The 26,120-nt window shown below is 37.7% G+C and overlaps 1 protein-coding gene and 1 pseudogene across 1 annotated transcript in view; both read left to right on the top strand.

Moving 5' to 3' along the window:
• C4H12orf56 (chromosome 4 C12orf56 homolog) overlaps nucleotides 1–26,120 on the top strand; it is a 77,270-nt gene that overhangs the window by 42,293 nt on the left and 8,857 nt on the right. Inside the window, exons 4-9 of the mRNA XM_006073568.4 lie at nucleotides 831–1,236; nucleotides 5,000–5,073; nucleotides 14,622–14,766; nucleotides 20,112–20,218; nucleotides 20,846–20,935; nucleotides 25,699–25,822. Coding sequence (XP_006073630.4) covers nucleotides 831–1,236; nucleotides 5,000–5,073; nucleotides 14,622–14,766; nucleotides 20,112–20,218; nucleotides 20,846–20,935; nucleotides 25,699–25,822 — 946 coding nt within the window. The remainder of the gene's footprint in view (nucleotides 1–830; nucleotides 1,237–4,999; nucleotides 5,074–14,621; nucleotides 14,767–20,111; nucleotides 20,219–20,845; nucleotides 20,936–25,698; nucleotides 25,823–26,120) is intronic.
• Nucleotides 14,060–14,449, top strand: LOC123333476 (annotated as a pseudogene).

The following is a 26,120-nucleotide window of genomic DNA, read 5'->3' as shown; positions in this document are numbered from 1 at the left end:
GGTAATATTAATAGCTAGCACCTACTGAGTGATTAATAGCTAGCATCTATTGAGTGTTGCATCTATTTTCTTACTTAATCCTCACAGAAACCCAATAACATGGTTCTCTTGGTTCCTATTTTAAAATTAGGAAATTAAGGCTTAGGTCAATCAAAGTCACATAACCACTGAGTGGCAGAGCCTGGATTAGAACTTGGATCTCATACTCTGCAATTTCTTAGCCTCTGCCACTTGCTTCCTTGGGCTGCAGAGAAAAGAAATGGGTCATGGTGAGCGGGAGAGAACAGGGAAGACAAAAGATGGGACAAAAGATTGATCCTGAAAAAAACTGCTGATGCTATTGCAATGATATTGGAAAAATCAGAAGAGTATTAGCAAACCATGAGTCAAAGAAAACACCATTTAAGAAAATCTCTCTTCACATCTCTCCATATGAATAGTTTTTTCTTTATGGTATCCATCAGAAATGCACAATGAAAGAACAATCAAGTTTCAAAACTAGAATGAAAAGTCCTTTCACTAGGAGTATTGGGCTCTGTGAAGGACAAGCATAATGCTTTAGATGTAAAAGAAAATGCCTCTTTAAATGACATAGGGTAGAATTCTATTTCTGAAAGCAGGAATATATACTGAAGAATTATACCATAACTCCTCTAGGTCAGTGGTGAACAGCAGGTTAGAGTAAATGGCTCCTTTCTCCTAACAAGCATTCCCTTTATGTGAAGAATTTTACTTTCAGACTTGAACTGCTGCAGTGGGCCACTGGGTTCTCTTTGTTTCCTTCTGTTAAACTCTGAATATTATGTTTAACTCTAAATTCTACCTGACAGGTACCACGAGGAGAGCAGCACAGCATCCAAGGACTCAACTTTCGGCCCTACTTCAGACCTGAAGAAGCTGTCCCTTCATGGTCAAAGAGCCCGTGGACCCTTACCTAACCCCTCCAGGAGAAGTTGTCACCTCACATCAGCCAGTAGCAAAGCTAGTGGGCCATTTTGTATAACAGACACAAAAGAACCCCAGGGGCTTTCAGATCACAAAGACTCTCTAAGTGAAATCCCTTTCAAGTGCAATGGGAACGGAAATGAGTTTTACTTAGGAAATTCCACCCTGGCTTCCCCTTTACAGAGCAACCCAAACCTAGAGAGAAAGGAGTCAGAACTTCATTTGTATGTTATTTCCACAACGTCATCAATATTTCTGCACTTAAAAAGTTCATGGAACAATTATATTATAGTAAGTGCCCTCCTAAGTTAACCTCGACTTGAGTATTATTTTTTAGGATAGGCTTCCCTGCTCTTCCTCCCCATTTTGGAAACTTAACCTTGGGATTTAAGATAGTGAAAGACACAACGCACTGGACAATTAAGGAGATGATTTTATCAGGCTACTGCAATAGGGAAAATGCTCATTAATGAAAAGTGTCTTAAAGAAAAGGAGATGGGCCTGAGGTTTCATGAGGCAGGTAATAAATAGGGGAGTTGGCCATAAGTCTCATGGGAATCAGTAAGGAAGGTTGGAGACAGGTTGTATTTTGGAATATTTGTGAGCAGTGTGGTTTTTTACAGTTAGCTGGGGTGATTTCTCAGGCTTCCCAGGTGGTGGTAGTGGTAAAAAACCTGCCTGCCAATGCAGGAGATTTAAGACACACAGGTTCGATCCCTGGGTCGGGAAGATCCCCTGGAGGAAGGCATGGTACCCCACTCCAGTATTCGCAGCCTGGAGAATCCCATGGACAGAGGAGCCTGGTGAGCTATGGTCCATAGCGTTGCAAAGAGTTGGACACAATTGAAGTGACTTAGCACGCACACAAGGGGTGATTTCTTAACCATTCAGCTTTCAGTGAGGACAAAGCTCAACATTGTCAATATGTTTCATTATTTCTTAGCTGTGGTACTGAAAGTAGGTTAGTGGGAGTCATTGTCATAAGATCAGATAATTTTACAGAGATCACCTGGCTTATGTCCTTTATTTTATAAATGAAGAGACTGAAGCAAAAAAAAATTCTAAGTAACTTACTCAACATTGTGTACTAAGTTTAGAGGCAGAGTCACAACTCTCATTTAGTAATCTTTTTATAACGCCAGGATCAGTTTTATAATATGACCCTTTTTAGTTTCCTTCAGTGATATATAATTTTTATTACTGATCTTCAAATATAATAATGTTCAAATGAAAGTCACTCAGTCATGTCTGACTCTTTTCAACCCCATGGACTATACAGTCCATGAAATTCTCCAGGCCAGAATACTGGAGTGGGTAGCCTTTCCCTTCTCCAGGGGATCTTCCCGACCCAGGGATTGAACTCTGGTCTGCATTGCGGATGGATTCTTTACCAGCTGAGCCACAAGGGAAGCCCAAGAATACTGGAGTGGGTAGTCTATCCCTTCTCCAGCAGATCTTCCCAACCCAGGGATTGAACCCAGGTCTCCGCATTGTAGATGGATTCTTTACCAGGTGAGCCATAAGGGAAGCCCTTCTGAGTAAAAACAGTCTTTCATAATAATGTTGCTGCTGCTGTTGCTGCTGCTGCTTCTGCTATTGCTGCTAAGTTGCATCTGACTCTGTGCGACCCCATAGACGGCAGCCCACCAGGCTCCCCTGTCCCTGGGATTCTCCAGGCAAGAACACTGGAGTGGGTTGCCATTTCCTTCTCCAATGCATGAAAGTGAAAAGTGAAAGTGAAGTCGCTCAGTCGTGTCTGACTCTTAGCGACCCCATGGACTGCAGCCTTCCAGGCTCCTCTGTCCATGGATTTTCCAGGCAAGAGTACTGGAGTGGGGTGCCATTGTTAAGAGGTATGAAAGACTCTTATCACTCAGAAGAAGCTAGGAAGGAGGGGTTTTATAAGAGGCCCAAATTTGGAAGACTGCAAGGCAACTCTAGTTTTTTTCTCATAGCACAGTTCAGAATATTTAATGTTTAAATTAAATACTAAATATTTAAAATTCATCTGTAAAATTTTAAACAGCTTTCTCCAAATTAAGAATGTATGTGAATCATAAATAGAGGGAAAATCTTGATCTCTTAAGAGAAGGCCTTATATATTCTAATAGAAAACCCAAAACTTAATTGACTTTTAAAAATCTGCCTAAATATTTCAAAATAACTGTTTATGCTTCCAGAATTAACTAACTCCTAGTTTTAAGTACTACTTTAAAATTCTGCAGTAGAGGCAGGCTTGGGGTAAGTCAGATGGGCCAACTCATAGCCCTTCTGATGATAAAAGGCAACAACAAATAACTAACATGCAGTGTTATTATCAATGTTATTAACTGCTGATGCTTTCTGTATATTAACTCATTTAATCTGTACAATAGTCCTATGAGGAAGACTGTTATTCTCATCTCATAGATGAGGAAACTGAGGTATAGGGAAGTTAAATAATATATTCAAGGTTATACAACTAACACAGAACTGGGATTTGAACCCAGATGGACTGATTTTTTTTCTATGCACTGAAATAATGTGGATGGAGGGGGTTATCCTTATGAGTTGGTAGACATTATTATTAAACAATGTTCTATCCCTTGAAAGAAGGAAAACAAGTAAGCAAATATTTCATATACAAATGATGAATCAATTAGGTTAGCATTTATTCTAGTGAAAACAGTATTAACTCAATATAAACATTTTAAAAAATGTGACTTTTTTTGTGACATTTTTGGATTCTCTAATTAGGGTGGTTACCTTTGGTTAGTCTTGGCTATCTTCATAGATTTTAGGAAATGGAAAAAAAATAATCTCCTAAGTCAGTCAGACTTATCTTGGTAATTGATCTGTTGTATCTGAGATTTCTTTCCTGCTGAGGTATAGAAATGCTCCTGGGAAAAGACATCTTAACTCTCTGTATACTTTCAGGTAAAATTAACCTAAACCATCCAGTTAGAAATTAGCACTCATTCTGATTTTAAGGGTTTCCAAAGAGTTGTCTCTGTGAGTAAGCCATTTTATCTGTAAATTTTACCAAAAGTAATTATGATCTCTGTTGTTTAGCATCTCAAATTCTACGAAGACAAAATATGTCAATTCTTTGCCCTTATGTTGTGAAGATAACTGCTGGAAAGCTAAATAACTAAGGAATATTCTCAAATTAAAATTCTAGATTTAAGGCAAGGATAAATTTGGAGAGGAAAAAAGGGCAGCTTTTAAAAAAAAAGAAAAAAACATAGAATGATGACAAAACTAGTAAGACAAAGCACATAATCCCCCCACACACCACCTACCACCATACTCTGTTTATGAGGAGTAAGACAGGAGTTGTTTGGAGCTGTAAATCAGAAACATTTCAGAAATCCCTTCTGACCTGTCTGTTAAGCCTCAAAATAAACAAAAAATTATTTAGAGAACTTGCCGAACATTACATGCCAGTTTGTTTTAAGACGCAGAATGAATGGGAAATAGCAACACTAACAATTTAAGGAAAAAATAACCCCATTAAAGGGGGAATAGGTAAAAAAAGTATTGTATATCTTGGCAATGTAATACTGTAATTATTAAAAAGACTGAAGTAAATCTATATATATAGATATGAAGAACTGTCCACTATGTATTAAGTGAAAAAAAGACCCCAGATTAACATGTGATATGATGTGGCTAGTATTAAATATTATACATATATATCATCTAATGTGTAAATATTATAAATGTATGTTATAATTAATATGTTTTTATCTGCCTGAAGGAATATAAACCAAACCAACAACAACAAGGCGTTTTGAAAATTGAGACAGAAGGAGTAGTGAGGGATAGGGAACTTTTTATCATTTACACATTTCTGTACTGTTTGATGTTGATACAAAGCAAGTGTTATGTTTAAAACTTTTAAAAAACTATGTAAGGAAAAATTCCCTGTGGTATTATCAAATACTGGAATGAGTTACAAATCATGTACTGTAGAAGGGATTAAAGAATAGATATATGGTATTGACTAAAAGTAAACAGAATTGATTTTCATTCAACAAAAATTCTAACTATTCCCACTTTTTTCCTCTTTCAGAAAGCTACTCTTTTACAAGATCCCCTATATGTTAGTGAGCTCAGTTCTGCTACTGGAAGTCAAAAGCCATACAGGTAAGAAGTGATGACAGGTCAGAGTTACATAGGAGGGGGAGGGGGGCGGTTGTTCTCTTTGCCTCTCCTAACTCTGTGAGTTGCTGACCATCACATTTATATCTATATCACTTCATGCCCTGAATTGCAAATACTATAATCTATGGGACATCACTTCTTGTATGTGTCACAGGAGCCAAAACGTCAGCATATTCAAAACAGGGCTCAGCCTCTTCCTTCTGTGACCTGACCTTCTGTCTATGTTTCCTAAACAGGGCATGATGTCAGTATCTCCAGACAGCCTAAGCCAGGGTCTTGGATCCCCAGATGCCCACCCTCTACATCCAGTCATCACCACATGATTTATTGTACCTATTGAATATATCTGGATAACACCCACTTCTTTCCACTGCCATATGCTCAGGTCCAATTATCTCTGTTTTGGGCTCCCACCAGTATTTTCCTTGCTGGTCTCTGCCTTCACTCTTGCACCTCGATAGACCTTTCCTCAGCATGACAGAGGAATCTTTCAGAAGCACAAATCTGATCATGTCACTTCTCCCTTAAAGCCTTTGAAGAGCTCCCCAGTGCCCTTAGAAGGTCTACACGCTACAACACCTTTTTACAAATCTTCCTGATATCTCTTTATTTTTCTCCCCTCAACTGTTGTGTCCCCCACACTCCTACCTTAAATTCATGATCCAAGAGAACTTGTAGGTCTCAAAAAGCTCCCTGTTCATCTGGGTCCTAACATGATGGCCTCCATTCTAGAACGTACCCGCTTCTCTTCTTCCTCTTCATAGAAATGTCAGCTCAAGTCTTAACTCATTATCCCTTTTTCTAAAAATCATTTCTCAAAGTAAGTTAAGAGGGCCCCTCCATAAAATCCTGTGGTTACACAACTTGTAGCACTGTCTTCTCTGTATATGGATTGCTTGTTTACGTGCTGCCCCATTAGGAAATATGATCCTTAAGGGGGGACTGTACCTTGGTCACTACACATAGTAGACTGCCAGTAAGCTTTCTACAATGAATGAATAAATGAATGAAATAAGATAGAGGCTGCACCTTATATGCAAGACAAAGGAACTTGGATTTGATCCAGACTTTATAGTACTACTATGTTCTCATCACAGTCAGCCTTGCATTGAAGCAGTTACTTGTGATGTGGCTATTACTGCCAGTAGATTGTGAGCTCCTGGAAGGCAATGGACTTCCTTTGTGGCTCAGGGGTAAAGAATCCACCTGCAATGCAGGAGTCGTGGGTTTGATCCCTGGGTCAGGAAGATCCCTTAGAGAAGAAAATGACAATCACTCCAGTATTCTTGCCTGGGAAATCACATGGACAGAGGAGCCTGGAGGGCTACAGTCCATGGGGTCACAAGAGTTGGACACAACTTAGCAACTAAACCACCACCGCCACCCTGGAAGGCAAGAAGGATGTCTTATTAATTTTTGTATTTTTCTTACTTAAAACAGTGCTTTGCACAAAGAAAACACTGTGAATTGATGATTCCAATAACTTTGATATTAAGTCATAAGTGAGTTTTGAGAGATTTATGATAAGTGAGATATACTGGGGGTGATGTAAATAAACTAAGGGAAAGTTTAATTTTAAAAGATACAATTCATTCCCCATTAAAAGGACCCAAAGTTCCTTGGAAGAATGACTAATTCTAGGCCTGCGGCAGGAAACACACAAATGAATTTGAAACAGCTTGAGGCAGAATGCAAAGAGCAACAGGGCCCAAACTAAAGGACACAGGAGCACCCATGAAGGGGCTCCTAGTAGCCAAAGATAGGACAACACGAGATCAGAAAAAATAATGAATGAGATGGTTAAAACATAATGAATATATAAAAATTCCAAAGTGTATAATAATGTATCATTAAAAGTCCTCTCTCCTATCCTCCTTCCGTTAAGAAATAAAAATACACTAAACTCCATTAGAAGTAAATAGGGCATTAATTCATTTCTCTGCAAATAAGCAAACAAATGGAAAGAATTAAGCATTTATCCTGCCTTTCCTGCATAAACTGTAGTTAGTTCACAGTAACCAAGTAGCTCAAGTTGATGAGAACAAATTTAATTTTACAGAATTCCAGCTAATAAATGTGGAAGGTTTGATAGAAATAGAAAATTACCATTTTTCCAACCGCAAATGAAATAAAAGATTCATGCAATGATCTCAATGGATGGAACTATTAGATAGAAAGGTGAAGTGGAACTTCAAAATTGAGGGATCATGTAAATAACTAAACCATTGATCAGTCTTAGCATCACTTAACTGGGATGCTCTAATGAGGCACTTAAAAATTTTGTGCCTCATTATTTGACATAACATGAAACAAAGAGCACCACCTATGGCACATCTTTGCTCAGACAATTAAACTGCTTTGTTGTGCTTCAGTCCCTCAGTTGTATCTGACTATTTTGCAACCTCACGGACTGTAGCCCGCCAGGCTCCTCTGTCCATGGGATTGCCCAGCCAAGAAATTGCTTCTCCACGATTAAATTGGAATCTGACTTAAAGTGTGGGTGTGTCAGCCTTAAGAAAGAATGAAATTCTGATACATGTGACAATATAGATGAGCTCTGAAGACATAATGCTATGTGAAATAAGTCAGTTGTAAAAGGACAAATATTTTGTGATTCCACTTATATGAGATACCTAAAATAGGCAAATTCATAGAAACAGAAACCAGAATATGGGTTACCAGGAGCTAGGGAGAGAGAGGAATGGAGATTTATTGATTGATGGATATAGAGTTTCTGTTTGGGGTGATGAAAAAGTTCTGGAAATAGGTAGTAGTGATGCTGCACAATATTATGATCACACTTACTGCTGCTGAATTGTATTAATATACCTGAAAATGGTTAAAATGGTAAATTTTATGTTATGTATATTTTATCTCAGAATTTTTAAAGGTATGTGTGTGTGTGTAAGGCAATAGATAAAACGAGACTGGCAAAATGTTGAAAATTACTGAAGCTCAGTGATGGGTATGTGGGGTTTCTTATGTGATTTTCTCCATTTTTGTGTATGAAAATTTCCATAGTTAAAGTTTTTAAAAGACCTAAGAAACACAGCAAGCAAATATAACCATTATCTTATTTAGATCTTGATTTTAGCAAGCCAAATATAAAAATATATTTTTAGGCAAGAGAGAACATTTGAATACAGACTGGGTATTAGACAGTACCATAGAATTACTGATAAGTTTGTTTGTGTGATAATGATGAGTTTGCAAGGAAATGTTCCTTTTATTTTGAGATATGTTCTGAGGTATAGGGGTTAAATAACATAATGTTTGGGATTTCTTTTTAAAAAGATGATTATCTAGATAGCTTAGAATTTCTACATGTTTTCATATGTTTACTCTAAAAAAGTATCTGTTTTAATTTTGGTGCTATATTGTATAAAGTGATTCTAAAGTTAATTGTATAATAAAACAGGCTCTTACTTTGTGTGGCTTGAAATTTATCCCTGAAGGCAAGGAGAGGTCTGCCTCTATCTGGACTCAGGAAAAGCATATTTCTTGCAAAGTTAATTACTAAAGGCAATAAATATATTTAAAGTATAGTAATTTAATGTACCACAAAGGATGCAAATATATGTACAAGACACATAGGAAATGGTCTGTACCTACAAGGCACCTTCAGTTTAAAAAAGAATAAATATTCTTTGGGTTTTCAAGTTAGGATTCTGTCACAGTTGTGAGTTCTGTAATCTGATTATTGTGAATATATACACTGGGCTTCTGAGATAATGTATGAAAAACCATTCCAGCTATAAAGTATGATACAAATGTAAGGTATGCTGCTGCTGCTGCTGCTGCTAAGTCGCTTCAGTCACGTCCGACTCTGTGCGACCCAATAGACGGCAGCCCACCAGGCTCCCCTGTCCCTGGGATTCTCCAGGCAAGAACACTGGAGTGGGTTGCCATTTCCTTCTCCAATGCATGAAAGTGAAAAGTGAAAGGGAAGTCACTCAGTTGTGTCCGACTCTTCGCGACCCTATGGACTGCAGCCTACCAGGCTCCTCCGTCCATGGGATTTTCCAGACAAGAGTACGGGAGGGGGGTGCCATTGCCTTCTCCAAATGTAAGGTATAACTGATGTTAAATGTTTGTAAAAATGAAAAAATACAGGAAAAATAGAACTTATCATTAAATCAAGAATTCTCCTGCCACGTTGTTTGGGTGAGGCTTTGTTTTCTGGCTCATGAAATACAGAATATCTGTTGACTTTAGTATAAAATTTCCTCTTATTCCTAAACTGAATAATGGAGTCTTCTGGCACTAGACTTTTTCTTATTTAAATTAGTCAAAGTTTGTCATCTATGTAAAAGCAAATATTCTCTGAATTTTCAGAGAAACTGTGATTATCCATAACTTCTCTGTAGAAATATAGACTACTGAATCTAATTTGAATTTATGAGGTAAGATAAGACCTCACTTTACATATGAATTGATTTTCAGTATAAAGAGATTAGTGTGCTTTTTCTTTTGAAATTTGTTTTTGCCTTTTTGAAAAAAATAGTTTGATATTATAATCTATTATTATAGGTGCCAAAAGATTAAAAACAGTTCATTTCTATATGAATCTTAGCAAATTACTGACTGCCAGTGGGAAAACCTGGAAACTCAATTTCAAAATGATTGTGCTGATACTGTATTTTTTCTGGGCTTTTGCTTTTCTAAGCTCATTTGTTTGTGAAAACTACATTTCTGCTGTTTTTTTGAGTTCTCAGCAAAGGGATTTTATGGTTATTTTTAAAATATGAAATATTTATTGCCATATGAAATATGGCAATAATTTGAAATGGGTATATATAGGGAAGCAAGATCTCAAAGCTTATTCCTATTTAGATAATATTTATTAAATATTTACTGTATGCTAAGCACATGTAACTAAATATCAAAGTAACTAAAGTATCAAAACAGCCCAGTGGGATAGGTACTACCATCATCCTCATCTTACAGATGGGAAAACTGAGGTATAGAGACACTAGGAAACTTGCCCTTGGTACTCACTCAGAGGAACAGGGGCAGATCTAGGATACTGGTCACACTCAAAATCATGTTCATCTGCCCTATGACTGTTATTACTGAATTCTTTTCTTTTTTAAATTCAGGTATAGTTGATTTATAATATTATATGTTTTAGGTATACAACATCATGATTCACAATTTTTAATGATTATAGTCCATTTAAAATTGTTATAAAATATTGGCTATATTCCCTGTGCTGTATGATATATCCTTGCAGCTTATTTATTTTATACATAGTAGTTTATACTCTTAATGCCCTACCTCTATCTCGCCCCTCTTCCCTTCTCTCTCCTCACTGCTGACTACTAGTTTGTTCTCTGTAACTATGAGTCTATTTCTTTTTTGTTATATTCATTAGTTTGTTTTATTTCTTAGATTCCACATATAAGTGATATACAGTATCTGCCTTTTTCTGTCTGACTTATTTCAATTAGCATAATACCCTCCAAGTCTATCCATGTTCTACAAATGGCAGGATTTCATTCTTTTTTTATGGCTGAGTAGTATTCCTGTGTGTGTGTGTGTGTGTGTATGTGTACACACATACACACATATATGGCTTCCCTGGTGACTCAGTGATAAAGAATCTGCCTGCCAATGCAGGAGATACAGGTTTGATCCCTGGGTTGGGAAGATGCCCTGGAGAAGGAAATTGCAACCCACTCCAGTATTCTTGCCTGGGAAATCCCATGGGACAGAGGAGCCTGGCAGGCTATAGTCCATAGAGTCACAAGAGTTGGATATGATTTGGCAACTAAAACTATATATATATACACACATACACACACACACACAAACATACATACCATATCTTCTTTATCCATTCATCTGCAGAGGTTACTTACATCCATTAGCCATTGTAAATAATGGTGCTATGATCATTGAGAGTACATGGATCTTCACATTAGTGTTTTCATTTTTTTTCAGTTAAGTATCCAGGAATGGGTACTTGGGTGACATGGTAGTTCTATTTTTAGTTTTTCAAGTAACCTCTATCCTGTTTTCCATAGTGGCTGCACCAATTTACATTCCTGCCAACAGTGTACAAGTGAAAAAAGTGAAAGTGAAAGTTTCTCAGTCATGTCCAACTCTTTGTGACCCCATGGACTATTCAGTCCAGGGAATTCTCCAGGCCAGAATACTGGAGTGGGTAGCCTTATCCCTTCTCCAGGGGATCTTCCCAGCACAGGGATCGAACCCAGGTCTCCCTCATTGCAGACAGATTCTTTACCAGCTGAGCCACAAGGGAAACCCAAGAATACTGGAGAGGGTAGCCTATCTCTTCTTCAGGGGATCTTCCCAACCCAGGAATTGAACTGGGGTCTCCTGCACTGTAGGTGGATTCTTTACCAACTGAGCTATCAGGGAAGCCCTAACAGTGTACAAGGATTCCTTTTTTTCCCACATCCTTGCCAACATTTGTTATTTGTGGCCTTTTTGATGGCTAAGATTGATCTCTTTGTGTTCATTTCTACTCTGGGAAACTTCACTAGGAAAGAGACTATTTTTCAGAAAGTCTTAATTTTTATGTTAATAAGAGAGGTTCATTGATTGGATAGAAGAGAGCATCTTAGATTTGTTTTTTTTTAAATAAAGTGGGAGGTAGTGGGCAAGAACCAAGATTCTATGTAGTAGTATTAGAATAAATGGCTGATAACAAGATTTCTAGAGTAAGTGGTAAAAATATTTTTACCTTAAGTCAGAATGGGCCAAAGAACTAAATAGACATTTCTCCAAAGAAGACATACAGATGGCTAACAAACACATGAAAAGATGTTCAACATCACTCATTATCAGAGAAATGCAAATCAAAACCACTATGAGGTACCGTTTCACACCAGTCAGAATGGCTGCGATCCAAAAGTCTACAAGTAATACATGCTGGAGAGGGTGTGGAGAAAACGGAACCCTCTTACACTGTTGGTGGGAATGCAAACTAGTACAGCCACTATGGAGAACAGTGTGGAGATTCCTTAAAAAACTGGAAATAGACCTGCCTTATGATCCAGCAATCCCACTGCTGGGCATACACACTGAGGAAACCAGAAGGGAAAGAGACACTTGTACCCCAATGTTCATCGCAGCACTGTTTATAATAGCCAGGACATGGAAGCAACCTAGGTGTCCATCAGCAGATGAATGGATAAGAAAGCTATGGTACATATACACAATTACTCAGTGGAGTATTACTCAGCCATTAAAAAGAATACATTTGAATCAGTTCTAATGAGGTGGATGAAACTGGAGCCTATTATACAGAGTGAAGTAAGCCAGAAAGAAAAACACCAATACAGTATACTAACGCATATATATGGAATTTAGAAAGATGGTAACAATAACCTGTGTACGAGACAGCAAAAGAGACACTGATGTATAGAACAGTCTTATGGACTCTGTGGGAGAGGGAGAGGGTGGGAAGATTTGGGAGAATGGCATTGAAACATGTATAATATCATGTATGAAACGAGTTGCCAGTCCAGGTTCGATGCACGATACTGGATGCTTGGGGCTGGTGCACTGGGACGACCTAGAGGGATGGTATGGGGAGGGAGGAGGGAGGAGGGTTCAGGGTGGGGAACACATGTATACCTGTGGCAGATTCATTTTGATATTTAGCAAAACTAATACAATTTTGTAAAGTTTAAAAATAAAATAAAATTAAAATTCAGATTAAAAAAAATAAAATCTGTATAACAACAACAACAAAAAAGAAATTCTAAGACATTTCCATTGATCTACACAAAACATGAAACAGCTCTCTTACTGTTACTTTGCACCCTGCTTTTCTGAATCACTGGTTGTGTAAGCTTGGACCGGCTACTTAACTTAATGTCCTGTAAACGCGATAGTAATTCCCAGCTCAGCCCACCTAGTGACACTGAGTGAGCTAGTCCATGAGGAGTACCCAGGCCAAAGCCTGCCACAGAGTCAGTGCTCAGGTAAGTGCAGTTGTTACTGCTGAGCACAGTGGGAGATGGAAACATCCAACCTGTTAATGGTTTTTCAAGTGGCTGCAAATCAGCTGAGGGGCCAGGACAAGTACACAAAGAACTGCAATGGAGTGAAGTATGGAAAAAAGGCTATGGGAGAGGGTCTCCATGGTTGGTAGAATTAGGGAAAGCCCTAAGGAGAAGGTGTTAACTCATTTCAGCAAAGCCAGCTTTTCCTGAAGTGTGGAACGGACGTGGGGCAATGATGTGGGGTGACTTCATGTGGTTTTCTGACATGGCATGAAATGACTTTGAATTCCACGTAAAAAAGTGATTCTCTTTTCCAACTTGTCTGATCTCATCAGAGAATCTCTTGACTTGGTGCCAGTAGAGGCAGCTCTCTAACACACTCATCTGCCCTTTTGTCAAAGGGAGAGCAGACTTCAGGCTCAAAATAGGGAGCATCTACTTAGAATTTTGTTGGTTTCAAGCTGTTTTTACAGTTACCTGCTAATTATAGCAAACAGTACTGGTTTTTCCCTTGTGAAGTAGTAATAAAAAGTTTTCTTCATAAAGAAATTTCTCTAAGAAAACATGAGTTGATTTAAAGGAAAAATAGTATGCAAATAATATTACATATGATTCATGGATTATGGTAAATGGTATACAAACAAACTCTGAGCTAGACTAAGAAAGAGGGACAGAAGATTCGGGATAGGTACAGCTCGAGTAAAGGGGCATGGTAAGAAATGTGTTTGGAGAGTAATAAACAGTTCAATTTAGAGGCTTCCCCAGAGGTTCAGCAGTAAAGAATCTGCCTGCAGTGCAGGAGATGCAGGAGATGCAAGTTCATTCCCTGGGTCAAGATCTCCTGGAGGATGAAATGGTGACCCACTCCAGTATTCTTGCCTGGAAAATTCCATGGACAGAGGAGCCTGGAAGGCTACAAGGAGCAGTTTTCATTACTGACAAGTAATTAAGTTAGAAGTACAAAACTATATTAATATTCCATTAGTCCTCTTTCTGCCATCTTCCCATGCTGCCATGATGGTGGCACCATGAATGTCCTGGCTAATGCTTTCAAGAGTATCAACAATGCCTCAAAGAGAGGCAAACGCCAAATATTAGGCTGAGCTCCAAAGTCATCTTCCATGATGAAGCATGGTTACATTGGTGAATTTGAAATAATCGATGATCACAGGGCTGGGGAGATTGTTGGGAACCTCACAGACAGGCTAAATAAGTGTGGAGTGATCAGCTTCAGATTTGATATGCAACTCAAAGATGTGGAAAAATGGCAGAATAACCTGCTCCTGTCACATCAGGTTGATTTCACTGTACCAACAACCTCAGCTGGCATCACGGACCATGAATAAGCAAGATGAAAACACACAGCAGGGAAAAGTCCTTGAATTCTTTTTTTAGGGATGTAATACATACATGCAAATAAAATGCCTCAGGGAACTAAAGAAAAAAATTCCATTAGTAACAAAGTTTTACATACCTGTCAATAATTGTTGATATTTCTCAACTGCTGTTTCTTATCATTTTTTTCCCATGGCAAATTTTCCTTTCTTTCTGTAGATCTGAGGAGAAAATTAAGCACTTTGGTCAGCTTAAATCTGAACTTTTTCTTAAAGACAACACGTTGAGGAAGATACTTTGTTTAATTACGGAACTTAAAGTAACAGCCCAGAAAAACTTCATTCTGAAAAGACTTTTCTGGAAAGTAGGTGTTTTGTCTTATTTTTAATCTTTAAAACGTGTTTTACCTGTTTATCAAATGCAGCATATTCAAGCATAAAGTAAAATAGAAATAAATATCTTGTATTCTGATGCTGTTTTTCAAAAAAAATGTTGATTAAATTTAATGCAATCGTCTTGATGCTTGAAATGCTGTGATGTAATCAGTGTATATGTGTGTGCTGGAGCCAGGGAGATGGAAGAGAGGAGAGAAGTAGCAAAAAGATGGTAGCTCACATGGGCTGGGTTGACAGAATGAAAAAAAGAGAGAGGGTCGGGGGAAGCTCCTGGCATGCAAGAAGTATAAGACAGTGAGATAAAGCAGATATCAAGAAGTTTTATGTGCATATTCCCCTAAAACAAAAATAGAACTAAATACACTTTTAAGTGTAGGATTGATATATTTTAAAAAATTTTTATTGTGGTAAAAGTCACATAATACAAAACTGCTGCTGCTGCTGCTAAGTCGCTTCAGTCGTGTCCGACTCTGTGCGACCCCATGGACTGCAGCCCACCAGGCTCCTCCATTCATGGGATTTTCCAGGCAAGAACACTGGAGTGGGTTGCCATTTCCTTCTCCAATGCATGCAAGTGGAAATTGAAAGTGAAGTCGCTCAGTCGTGTCTGACTCTTAACGACCCCATGGACTGCAGCCTACCAGGCTCCTCCGTCCATGGGATTTTCCAGGCAACAGTATTGGAGTGGGGTGCCATTGTCTTCTCCCAATACAAAACTATCTTAACCATATTTAACTGTACAGTTCAGTGGCACTAAGTACATTCACCTTGTTAAAGATGACTCCTGGGCTTCCCTGGCAGTTCAGTGGTAAAAAATCCACCTGCCAGTGCAGGAGACATGGATTTGATCCCTGATCCAGGAAGATTCCACAGGCTGCGGAGCAACTAGGCCTGCAGGCCACAACTACTGAGCCCACACACCCTAGAGCCTGTGCTACACAACAAGAGAAGCAATGAGAAGCCTGAGTATCACTAGAGAGTAGCCCTTGCTTGCCACAACTAGAGAAAAGACTGCACAGCAACGAAGACCCAAATAAATAAGTAAATATATAAATAGACAGACAGACTGGAAGGCTGCAGTCCATGGGGTCGCTAAGAGTCGGACACGACTGAGCAACTTCACTTTCACTTTTCACTTTCATGCATTGGAGAAGGAGATGGCAACCCACTCCAGTGTTCTTGCCTGGAGAATCCCAGGGACGGGGGAGCCTGGTGGGCTGCCGTCTACGGGGTCGCACAGAGTCGGACATGACTGAAGCGACTTAGCAGCAGCAGCAGACACACAGACATAAATAAATAAAATAATTTTTTAAAAAGGTGACTTCTGAGAAGTCAAAGCAATCTAGCTCTCCCACTCAGCAAGTTACAGACGTACTCTGGAAGACTGACTTAGTGTCATTCGGTTTTAGATGAAGGCATTGAGAAGCCCAGGTGAGTACTGGTACTGTGCTAATGAGGCTGATTCTGGCTACTGGCCTCATACATAGTTGCTGCCATTTTATTGCACAGTTGGGAGGTGCACAGCTTCCCCCACCATACAAGACAGTCTTGGCTATTTCTTAGATTCTGAGTGCTTCACATGTCTGAAGACCAACCATCCTGGTTTACCCAGATAAGGTAACAAACTGTTCCAGTGTGTCTGGGACTGAGGAAGTTCATGGCACTTGGGGCTTGTAGTGCAAAAGCTAGACCAATTGCAAGCAAATTGGGATGGTTGATCACCCTAACCAGAGGGCACAGTAGCTATAGAGGATAGTCTGTCAAGTGTTCCCAGCATTGAGGCAGGTAGGGATGATGTAGTGCTGTATCATCTAAAATGCTTGTGCTAGACAGACCCTGTTAGGAATACACCACATTATTAGCTTAGAGGCAGCTCTAATTTTTGGTTCTTGGGTAAGAGGATGGGAAATTATATATATATATATTTGTAAATTATAATAAAATTAGTATAATTTGAATAATTGAATAATTATAATTGTATTCAATAATTTGAATAATTATAGCCATATTCTTATAATAATACAATTATATAATATAATATTATATAATTATAGTAATATATATATAGTTGACCCTTGAACATTAGTTTGAACTGCTTGGTCTATTTATATGTTAATTTTTTCACTAGTAAATACTACAGTACTACATGATCACATTTGGTTGAAGCCATGGGTATGGAATCACAGATATGGAGGGTTGACTGTAAGTTATACTCAGATTTTTGATGGTGAAGAGGATGAGCACTTTTAACTCCCCCCAAACCTCTACCCCTTGTTGTTGAAGGATCAACTGTGTATCATTTTCCCTTTTAAAAAATCAACTTTATTGGGGTATAATTTTCCTCTCTTAGGTAATTTTTATTCTTCTATTACAATAAAACTTTAAAATTTTGAAAACACTTTTTCATAGGCTGACTAAACTGAAAGCTTCAGGAGTGCAGATATCATGTCCAGTTAGTCTGTTTTGCTTAAGATGTTATTTGCATTACTTCGCATAGTACTTGCCACATGGCTGGATTAAATAGTTATATGTTCAATGAATGAATGAAAGAGTTCTCTATTTTTTTTTTTTTGGCCGAACCATGTGGCATGCAGGATCTTAGTTCTCCAACCAGGGATCAAACCTGTGTCCCCTGCACTGGGAGCTTGAAGTCTTAACCACTGGACTGCCAAAGAAGTCCCAAAAGAGTTGTCTAGATATGTTTTTTCCCAACCCTTCATTTTTTATTCATGAAGTTTTTTTTCTTCAGTTTTTAAACATATAAAATTTACCATCTTAACCATTTTTAAGTGTGTAGATCAATGTTATGTATCCATGTTGTATAACCATCACTACCATCCATCTCCAGACCTCTTCTCATCTTACAGAACTGAAATTATACTCAATAAACAATAATTCCTCATTTCCCCTCCCCCAGCCCCCAGCAACCATGATTTTCCTTTGTGCTTCTATGAGTTTGATTATTCTAAACACCTCATGTAAGTGGACTCACACAGCATTTATCATTTTGTGATTGGCTTATTTCACTTGGCATGATGTCTTCCAGATTCACTGAAGTGAAAGGATATGTCAGGATTTCCTTCCTTTTAAGGTTGAATAATATTCCAGACATGTAATACCACATTTTATTTATCCATTCATCCACTGAGTAGCACTTGGATTGCTTCTGTGTTTTAATTATTGTGAATAATGTTGTTATGAACATGGATGTGTAAATATCTCTTTAAGACCCTGCTTTCAATTCTTTTTGGAGCCCAGTTAGAAGCCGAATTGCTAAATCATATAGTAATTCTATTGTTAATTGTTTTAGGCCCTGCCATACTGTTTTGCACAGCAGCTGTACCATTTTACATTCTCACCAACAGTGCATAAAGTCTCCAGTTTTTCCACTCCTTTTATTTACTGATTTTTTGAAGCAGTCATTCTGATGGGTGTTAGGGTGTATCTAGTAGTTTTGATTCACATTTCCCTAATGGTTAGTGACGCTGAGCATTTTTTCCCATGCTTACTGGCAATTTGTATATCTTCTTCAGAGAAATACTGGGGTCCAATTTACATACAATTAAATGCACATATATTTTACGAGTTTAAACATACAGTTTTAAAGAGTTTTAGCAAATGTATATAACTGTATAAGCACCACCCAACCATGATTTAGAATGTTTCTATCACCTCTTAGGGCTAAATTGTGCCCTCTGGCACTCAGTCCCCTCTGGCCCATGTCCTCAGGCAACTATTGCATTTTCTATCATAGATTAATCTTGCTGTTCCTAGAATTCCAGTTACATGGAATTGTACTGGAATTTGTGTTTGGCTTCTTTTGACATAATGTTTTTGAGATTCTTTCATGTTGTTGCTAGTAGGTGGAAGATATTTTAAACGTGAAAATTCCTGAACCACTGAGCAGGTGGGAGATTACAATAATCTCTGATATTTATTAAGCATGTACAATATGTTGAGTACCGTTCAGGCTTTACAAATAATGTCTTATTAATTCTAACATCAACTTCATGAGGTGATTCTATTAATCCCATTTTAGAGATGAAGAGCTATAGAATATATAAGTAATTTGCCAAACATCCTGCAGCTACCCAGTGGTGGAACCGGGCTTTCTAGGTGGCTCAAGTGGTAAAGAATCCACTTGCCAATGCAGAAGACGTGGGTTTGATCCCTGGGTTGGGACAATCTCCTAGAGGAGGAAGTAGCAACCCACTCCAGTATTTTTGCCTGGAGAATCCCATGGACAGAGGAGCCTGGGGGCTACAGTCCATGGGGTCACCAAGAGTTGGACACAACTGAGCACACATGCAGCCTGGCTCCAGAGTCAGCGTGTAAAGCTACCGTACTCTGCTAATTTACCAGGGCACTGGGCAAATCCCAGCACTTCTCAGTGGGCCAAGGTGTCCATTTGCCCGTCTTCTCCTTCCCATTCTCCACTTGCCATCCCAGCCTTTTCTCATGCCACATTAACTAAATAAGAGCAAACATGTACCTGTCTAAACAAGGAGTCTAGGTTGCCACAAGTAAATGAGAAAGTCCTGGGGAGAAAAGGAACAACAGAGAAATAGAAAATAGAAGCAATTACATCCTATTTCTCATTAGTACTAACTTGCCTCATTTCATGGGCCAGTGCTTATTGTCGTGCTCGATTATCTCATGAGACTGGATAGGAACACACACAAAAAATTCGTTCCCCCACTCTTAAGTCAGTGTTTATTTTGGCAGAAATGGCAATCTACATTTCCACTGTTTTAACAGAAGTATTATAATCATTCTGCACCATCTTCACAGGCTGTACCACTGCCATTCATTTGTTTTTGAATTAGTAAACATTTCACAATGAGTGCTTTTCTAGACATATTCTCACAAAAGCCATATTACTTTGGAAAGGCTGGATATATAGTGGCCCCCATTTAACACCTTGTTATTCCAGGTGACTTAATGACTTGCCTAAATTATATACCTACTTCTGGATGATCTTCAGTATTAATGGTGAAGTTGTCTCCCAGCATCATCTGCTCATTTTTAGCTTTGGCTCTGTTCAGTAGGACAGTGGTCTCCTGGTTGTAAGTAAAGGTATGTTTTCAATTTGGGTTATGCTAACGTTAATGACAGAGATTGTAAATCCCTTTCTCCCTAATCAAAGAACAAATAATTTCTTATTTTTATTACGGAAGAATCGACAGTTTTGCCAACAGGTAACTCAGGGAGGCCTGGCATGCAGCAGCCCATGGGGTTGCAAAGAGTCAGACAAGACTGTGCGACTGAACTGAACTGAACTGAATTACCATTTCTTTCCTGCTTGCTTTCACAGACCAGTGACCTTTTCTATTTCCTAGTGAACAAACTTCATGAATACTTGCCAGAGTCTAGGGATAAGAATGCACTTCACAATAGAAGCCAAAGGGCTGATGAGCTGGTGTAAGTACTAACTGGATAATCACAGATATTTTTTCCTTAGGATGTTAAATAAATAGAAGGCACTGGGCAAAATATGTACTGTTTTAATGATAAATAGTGCTGCAAATTTTGCTTCACATAGATTTTTTAAAATAGCATTTATTTTGTTCTAATTGTGTGGTCAAAAACTACACAAGGAACTAGTAATACTGGCTGTCCCCAAAGGGGGAAAAAAATCAATTTATGAAGGAAAGACACCTTTCACTTATCCCCATTTTTACATTTGAAATTCTGAAAAATTACCTACTTGAAACAGTTAAGATGATTAAATTTTGTTTTAAAATAGTGTGATTATCATTAAAACTTTGCAAAAAATAAGTACAAAAATCAATATGATAATGACTTGTAATCCTGACATGCACTTATTAATTTATTCATTCAACAAATATTTCTGAGTGCTTACCATGTAGCCATCACAGAGTAGGCTTGCAACCAATGTTGGCGATTTGATATATAGAATTTCCTTCCTATACTTTTTTTAAATGGGTATCTGAATGTAATTCTATTAAGGATTACTGATTTTGTGAAATTCTGAACTCATAATGAAGTCATGCCATTTCTGTGACATTTTTCCTCTCTGTTTTACAGGGTGTGCATTGAAATTATACAGACTCTGGGACGGATGTTCAGAGAAACAGAAACTGAGTCATTGCGCCTGAACATATTAGCAGCTAAGACGTAAGGCCTTTTAAAAATTGAGATCTTGTAGCTGCAACCCACTAACTACTCTGTCGAGTATCTTCCAGAACTCATAATTCTCTGACTTCTCTGCTTGATCCCTTTGTAAATATATTAAACTCTTTTGTCTCTCATGTCCTTCTGTGATGAACAGATTAACTGGTGCAAACCGAGTTCTCTCTGATTACTGAGGGCACAAAGATTTTGTTATCCTAAGTTTATCTTTTGTTGTCATCTGAAGACCAAGGGGCTTTCCCGGTGGCTTAGTGGTAAGAATCTGCCTGCAATGCAGGAACTGCAGGAGACACAGGTTTGATCTCTGGGTTGGGAAGATCCCCTGGAAAGAGGGCATAGCAACCCACTCCGGTATTCTTGCCCGCAGAACCCCATGGATAGAGGAGCCTGGTGGGCTACAGTTCATAGGGTCGCAAAGAGTCGGACACGACCAAAGCGACTTAGCATGCATTCACTCTTGGAGTGAATATTGGAGGGTAAGAGGTGTAATAAAGTTACTCCAAAATATGTGTCCCAGAGAAGAGAGAAATTTACATCTTTCTTACATATTAGTCCAGAGTAAAGAGCCATGCTTTTTGCTATAAGACCAGCCAGAGACCTAGGTTTCCTCCTTTTTGTTGCTCTACTGTCTTCTATCATATGCTATCTTTGTCCTTATGGTTAGCTGGCTGAACTTCTTGCCTTCACCACACCCTGTGGGAATCAGGAAGGGCAAATAAATTTCTTCTTCTTTTTACTTAGGAATATATTTTTACTTACTTGTTTTTTTAATTGGAGTATAATTGCTTTATAATGTTTAGTTTCTGCTGTACAACGACGTGAATCAGCTGTAAGTATACATACATCCCCTCTCTCGATCTCGTCTGCTCCCCCTTCCGCCCTCCCCACTGCTGCAAATCCTACTCCTCTAGGTCATCACAGAGCACCCAGCTGAGCTTCCTGTGCTATATAGCAGCTTCCCAAATTTCTTTTTAAAGCAAGGCACAGAAGACTTTTGTTGTTGTTGTTCAGTCACTAAGTCATGTCCCATTCTTTGAGACCCCATGGACTGCATAATAGTTTTGCTTTCCTTCTATTGGTGAGAATTTTAGGCATACAGCATTTCTAGCCACAAAAAAGGCTGTAAAATGTGTCTGTAGTTGGACTTCTATGTGCCTAGCTAAACTTTAGATGGCAATGGGACAGCTGTTATTCAAAGGAAGAATGGGAGAATGTATAGTGTGGGACAATAGCATTCTTTGCCACAGAAAGTGTGTGTTTGCATATTAGCTGTTGGACCTTTTTATGAGATTTGTAGGCTATGAATTATATCCCTGGGCAATGGTCTGGCTAAAATCTTAATTTCCTCCCACCCTTTCAATCAACTGTTTATCTACATTTCTTGCATCATAAAGTGGAAGAAGGAGGAGCGCCATGGACTCTGAAACATTTGAACTGGAAGGAAGAATAAGAACTTTTAGTACTATTTTGTCCAGGCTATTTATTAGAGACTTTTACAAATAAATTTTACTGATAATGGTTATTAGCATATCTTAGGCAACTTGCTGTGTGTCAAGGACTATAGGCATACTGTGCTTTACAGCAGGGTGGTCAAATGTTTCTGCAAAAGGCTACATAGTCTCTGTTGAAACTACTTAATTCTGCCATTGTTACAAAAGCAGCCATAGACAATATGCAAAGGAAAGGGCACAGCGGTATTCCAATAAAGTTTTATTTATAAAAACAGGCTCTGGGCTATTGGGCCTGCAGGCCATAGTTTGTTGACCTCTACTCCACAGCATACAAGGAAAATATACTGCTGTTTTCTCTGCATACTTTTTTTTTTCTGCATACTTCTTTATGTAGTTGACAATACTGCCCTTTTCCCAATATCCAAGAGAGAGATTCAAAATTATGTCTGATATTTATGTCTTCTCCCACACTGAAGTTATTGCTAAATCACGTTACCCCCTTGGTCCACCTTTTGGTCTCTACTTTTCTTTATCCCAATTGGAGAAAATCATTCTCACCAATCTCTGTTGTAAAATGTTGCATTTTAATTGCTCTGTCTTAACTTGGTTTTGCCACATCAGCACTACTGTGTCAAGCTTCTTTCCTGATACAACAAATTCTTCTCATGTCCTTTGGTACATATAGTATATTGCTATAGTTGGTTGTAATATTAACTTTTCAGTCAATTTTTATATTCATAGTGGTCAAATCATGTTATCTGTACCATTAACTAGCACAATAAATGTCTAATACAACTAATAATCTATTGCCATGTAACAAATTATTGAGTTGGTCAAAAAGTTCATTTGGGTTTTTCCATAGATCTTACAGGAAGACCTGAATGAACTTTTTGACCAACCCAATACCACAAATTTAGTGGCTTCAAACAACATACACTTATTATCTGACAGTTTCTGTGGATCAGGAAATCTGGATACAGCTTAGCTGGCTCCTCTGCTCAGGGTCTCACAAGGCTGTAATCAAGGTGGTTGGCTGGGGCTGCAGTCTCAGGCTTGGGGCCCTCTTCCAAACTCATTTGGGTAGTTGTTAGCAGAATTAATTTCCTTATAGCTGTAAAACTCATGACAGCTTGCTTCTTGGCAGGAGAATATCTCTGAGCTCAGAAAAGGCCTAAACTCTCTTTTAAAGGACTCGCCTCATTAGCTTAGGCCCACTTAGGATGATCTCTCTTTGATTAACTCAAAAGTCAACTCACTGGGGATCTTAATTACATTTGCAAAATTTCTTCACCTTTCTCATCTAACATAACTTAAGGACGAGAATGAAAGCCTAATATGTTCCCAGGTCCTGACCATACTTTAGGGAAGGGATCATACAGAGTGTATATACTACAGGATGCAAATCTTGGAAGCCATATTAAAATTCTGCTTACCAAAATAACACAGAATGACTTATGAGACCATGAGTGTGCCCTTCAAAGTCTGTACTTTAAGATACTGTAATACATTTAAAAAATCTTACATTGGGAATAATAACAATCTAAACAATAAAAGTATCAAACTGTTGGTACCATTTTTAAGGGTGTGATGTCAACCCTAAGGTGTCTATTATAATAAGTCAGGATGAAATACCATTTTAGAATAAAATTTCTTTTATCTGTTATTGACTTAATGGATTTTAAATTGAGTTGGCAGAAGGGATAGATTGCAGAAAGGATAGATTTAAAATTAAATTCCATTTGAGCAAATAAAAAAACATTTATTCATTTCAGCATTTTCCTCTTTATTTTTTTCATAAGTAGAGATTTTATTAGTTCAACCCACTTCATTGTATTCTTGAAATATGCCATAATCCTTCCTTTTTTTCAGTACTTTTATGGTTGAAGTCATGTATTCAACTTACCACAGTGACTCAGAATTTGAGAGTTCCTCCCCTTAGCCTAGGATATATGATAGTTTGAAAAGAAGCTGTTGCTGAAAATAAAGGACTATAATTAAATATTACAGTGAATGGAATGTCAATTCAAACTTAGTATCAGGAAAGCTTCAATAGATTAAGCTTCAATAGAAAGCAACAATAGATTATTTTGTTGATTTTGGAAGTATCTTCTGAAAATAGACTGGCTGTTTTAAAACAGCCTGAATAAAACATTAGCAAATAACCTGTAGGACATATCCTGCTTTTTTTGAGCAATGTGGTAACTGACAATGTGCTAACTTCTTTTGCAGATATGAGAACTAGATTTGTTTTTTGGGTTGGTGAAAGGAGGGAATTGCATTTTTATTAGAATTTTTTTTTTTTTTTTTTTTAGAATTTTGGTAAACTTATCATGGTAATGATTTAAATGACTGTAAAAAGATTAGGAAGCCTCCAAATATTACTAAATAAGATTGTTTATATTCTTCTTTATTCCATTATGAAAGGAATGCTTAAGAATATAGAGGATTTTTATATAGTCCTATATGAACATTCTTTTATTGCTCCTCTCTGTCAAAGCTTCTCTGATATTGTCTTCAATTAGGGAACGGATTTGTCTAGTGGTCTGCCTTCAGGCTTTTTTCAGCCTTACAGGGGTTGTACTATACATATGAAAATAGGATTACTGACCCAGCTTCTCAGGAAGCATGTTTTGAATTGTGATTTGTGTGTGTGTGAGCCTTTTTATTTTCAAACAGTATGATATATTATTCAAATATGCAGTAACATTTAAGTGGGTTATTAGTATATGTTAGGGGACTGTACACTGCATTTGAAAGACTTGAAGTTTAATACTACTTTTATTCACTAATAGCTAGTGATCTTTAGTTAACAATAGACCTCTTAAATAGTTTGTTACAAACGGTTTCTAGAGTCAAAAAACTCTACGATATCACTTATATGTAGAATCTAAAAAATAAGACTAGTGAATCTAACAAAAAAGAAGCAGACTCACAGATATAAAGAACAAACTAAGTGCTCTAACCATTGGGCAGAGGGAAGGAGGGAGGGGAAAAATAGAGGTAGGGAGCTAAGAGTACAAACTACTATGTATAAAATAAATAAGCTGCAAGGATATATTGTACAAGACAGGGAATATAGCCAATAGTGTGTAATAAGTATAAATGGAGTATAACCTATAAAATTTTTGAATCACTATATTGTATACATAATATTATAAATCAATTATACCTCAATTAAAATAAACAGTCCACAGTGCTTCATACTTTTAAATATAATTACACTCAGTGCCTGCAAACTTGGTGTCACTGCTTTTCTTTTTAAACTTAACTCACTAATTGCCTTTATTTTTTTTTCAGGGGAACACTATTTAACCTTTTGGTAATTTTAATTAGCGAGCCTCAGATTCCAAAATCAGGTCCTGTGTTTGACATCCAGTTGGTGGCTGACTCAACTTCAGTTGAGATGTCTTTTGATGCTGAGGTGAGATGAAAGTTTTGGAATAGACTAATTACAATATATAGGAGTTCTTCTATGTGGACCATGAGTCTTAGAATATAGAAACATAATTAAATCAAAGTTAATATTTTGTTATTAACCTCAAAACTTAGATAGCTATTTGTCAATATTATATCCATTTTATATGTTTTAAAGTATGCATACTGAGAAAACAGTATTCTGTATATTAGATAAATCTGTTTATATCTGTCTCTGTAAAATATTTATGTATATAATTCCACAGCAAGGGTCTAATGGGTAGAAAAGCACTGTCTTAGAGATA

This window comes from Bubalus bubalis, chromosome 4 (assembly GCF_019923935.1).
Source record: "Bubalus bubalis isolate 160015118507 breed Murrah chromosome 4, NDDB_SH_1, whole genome shotgun sequence".
Lineage (NCBI taxonomy): Eukaryota > Metazoa > Chordata > Mammalia > Artiodactyla > Bovidae > Bubalus > Bubalus bubalis.
This window is presented reverse-complemented; position numbering and strand designations above follow the sequence as displayed.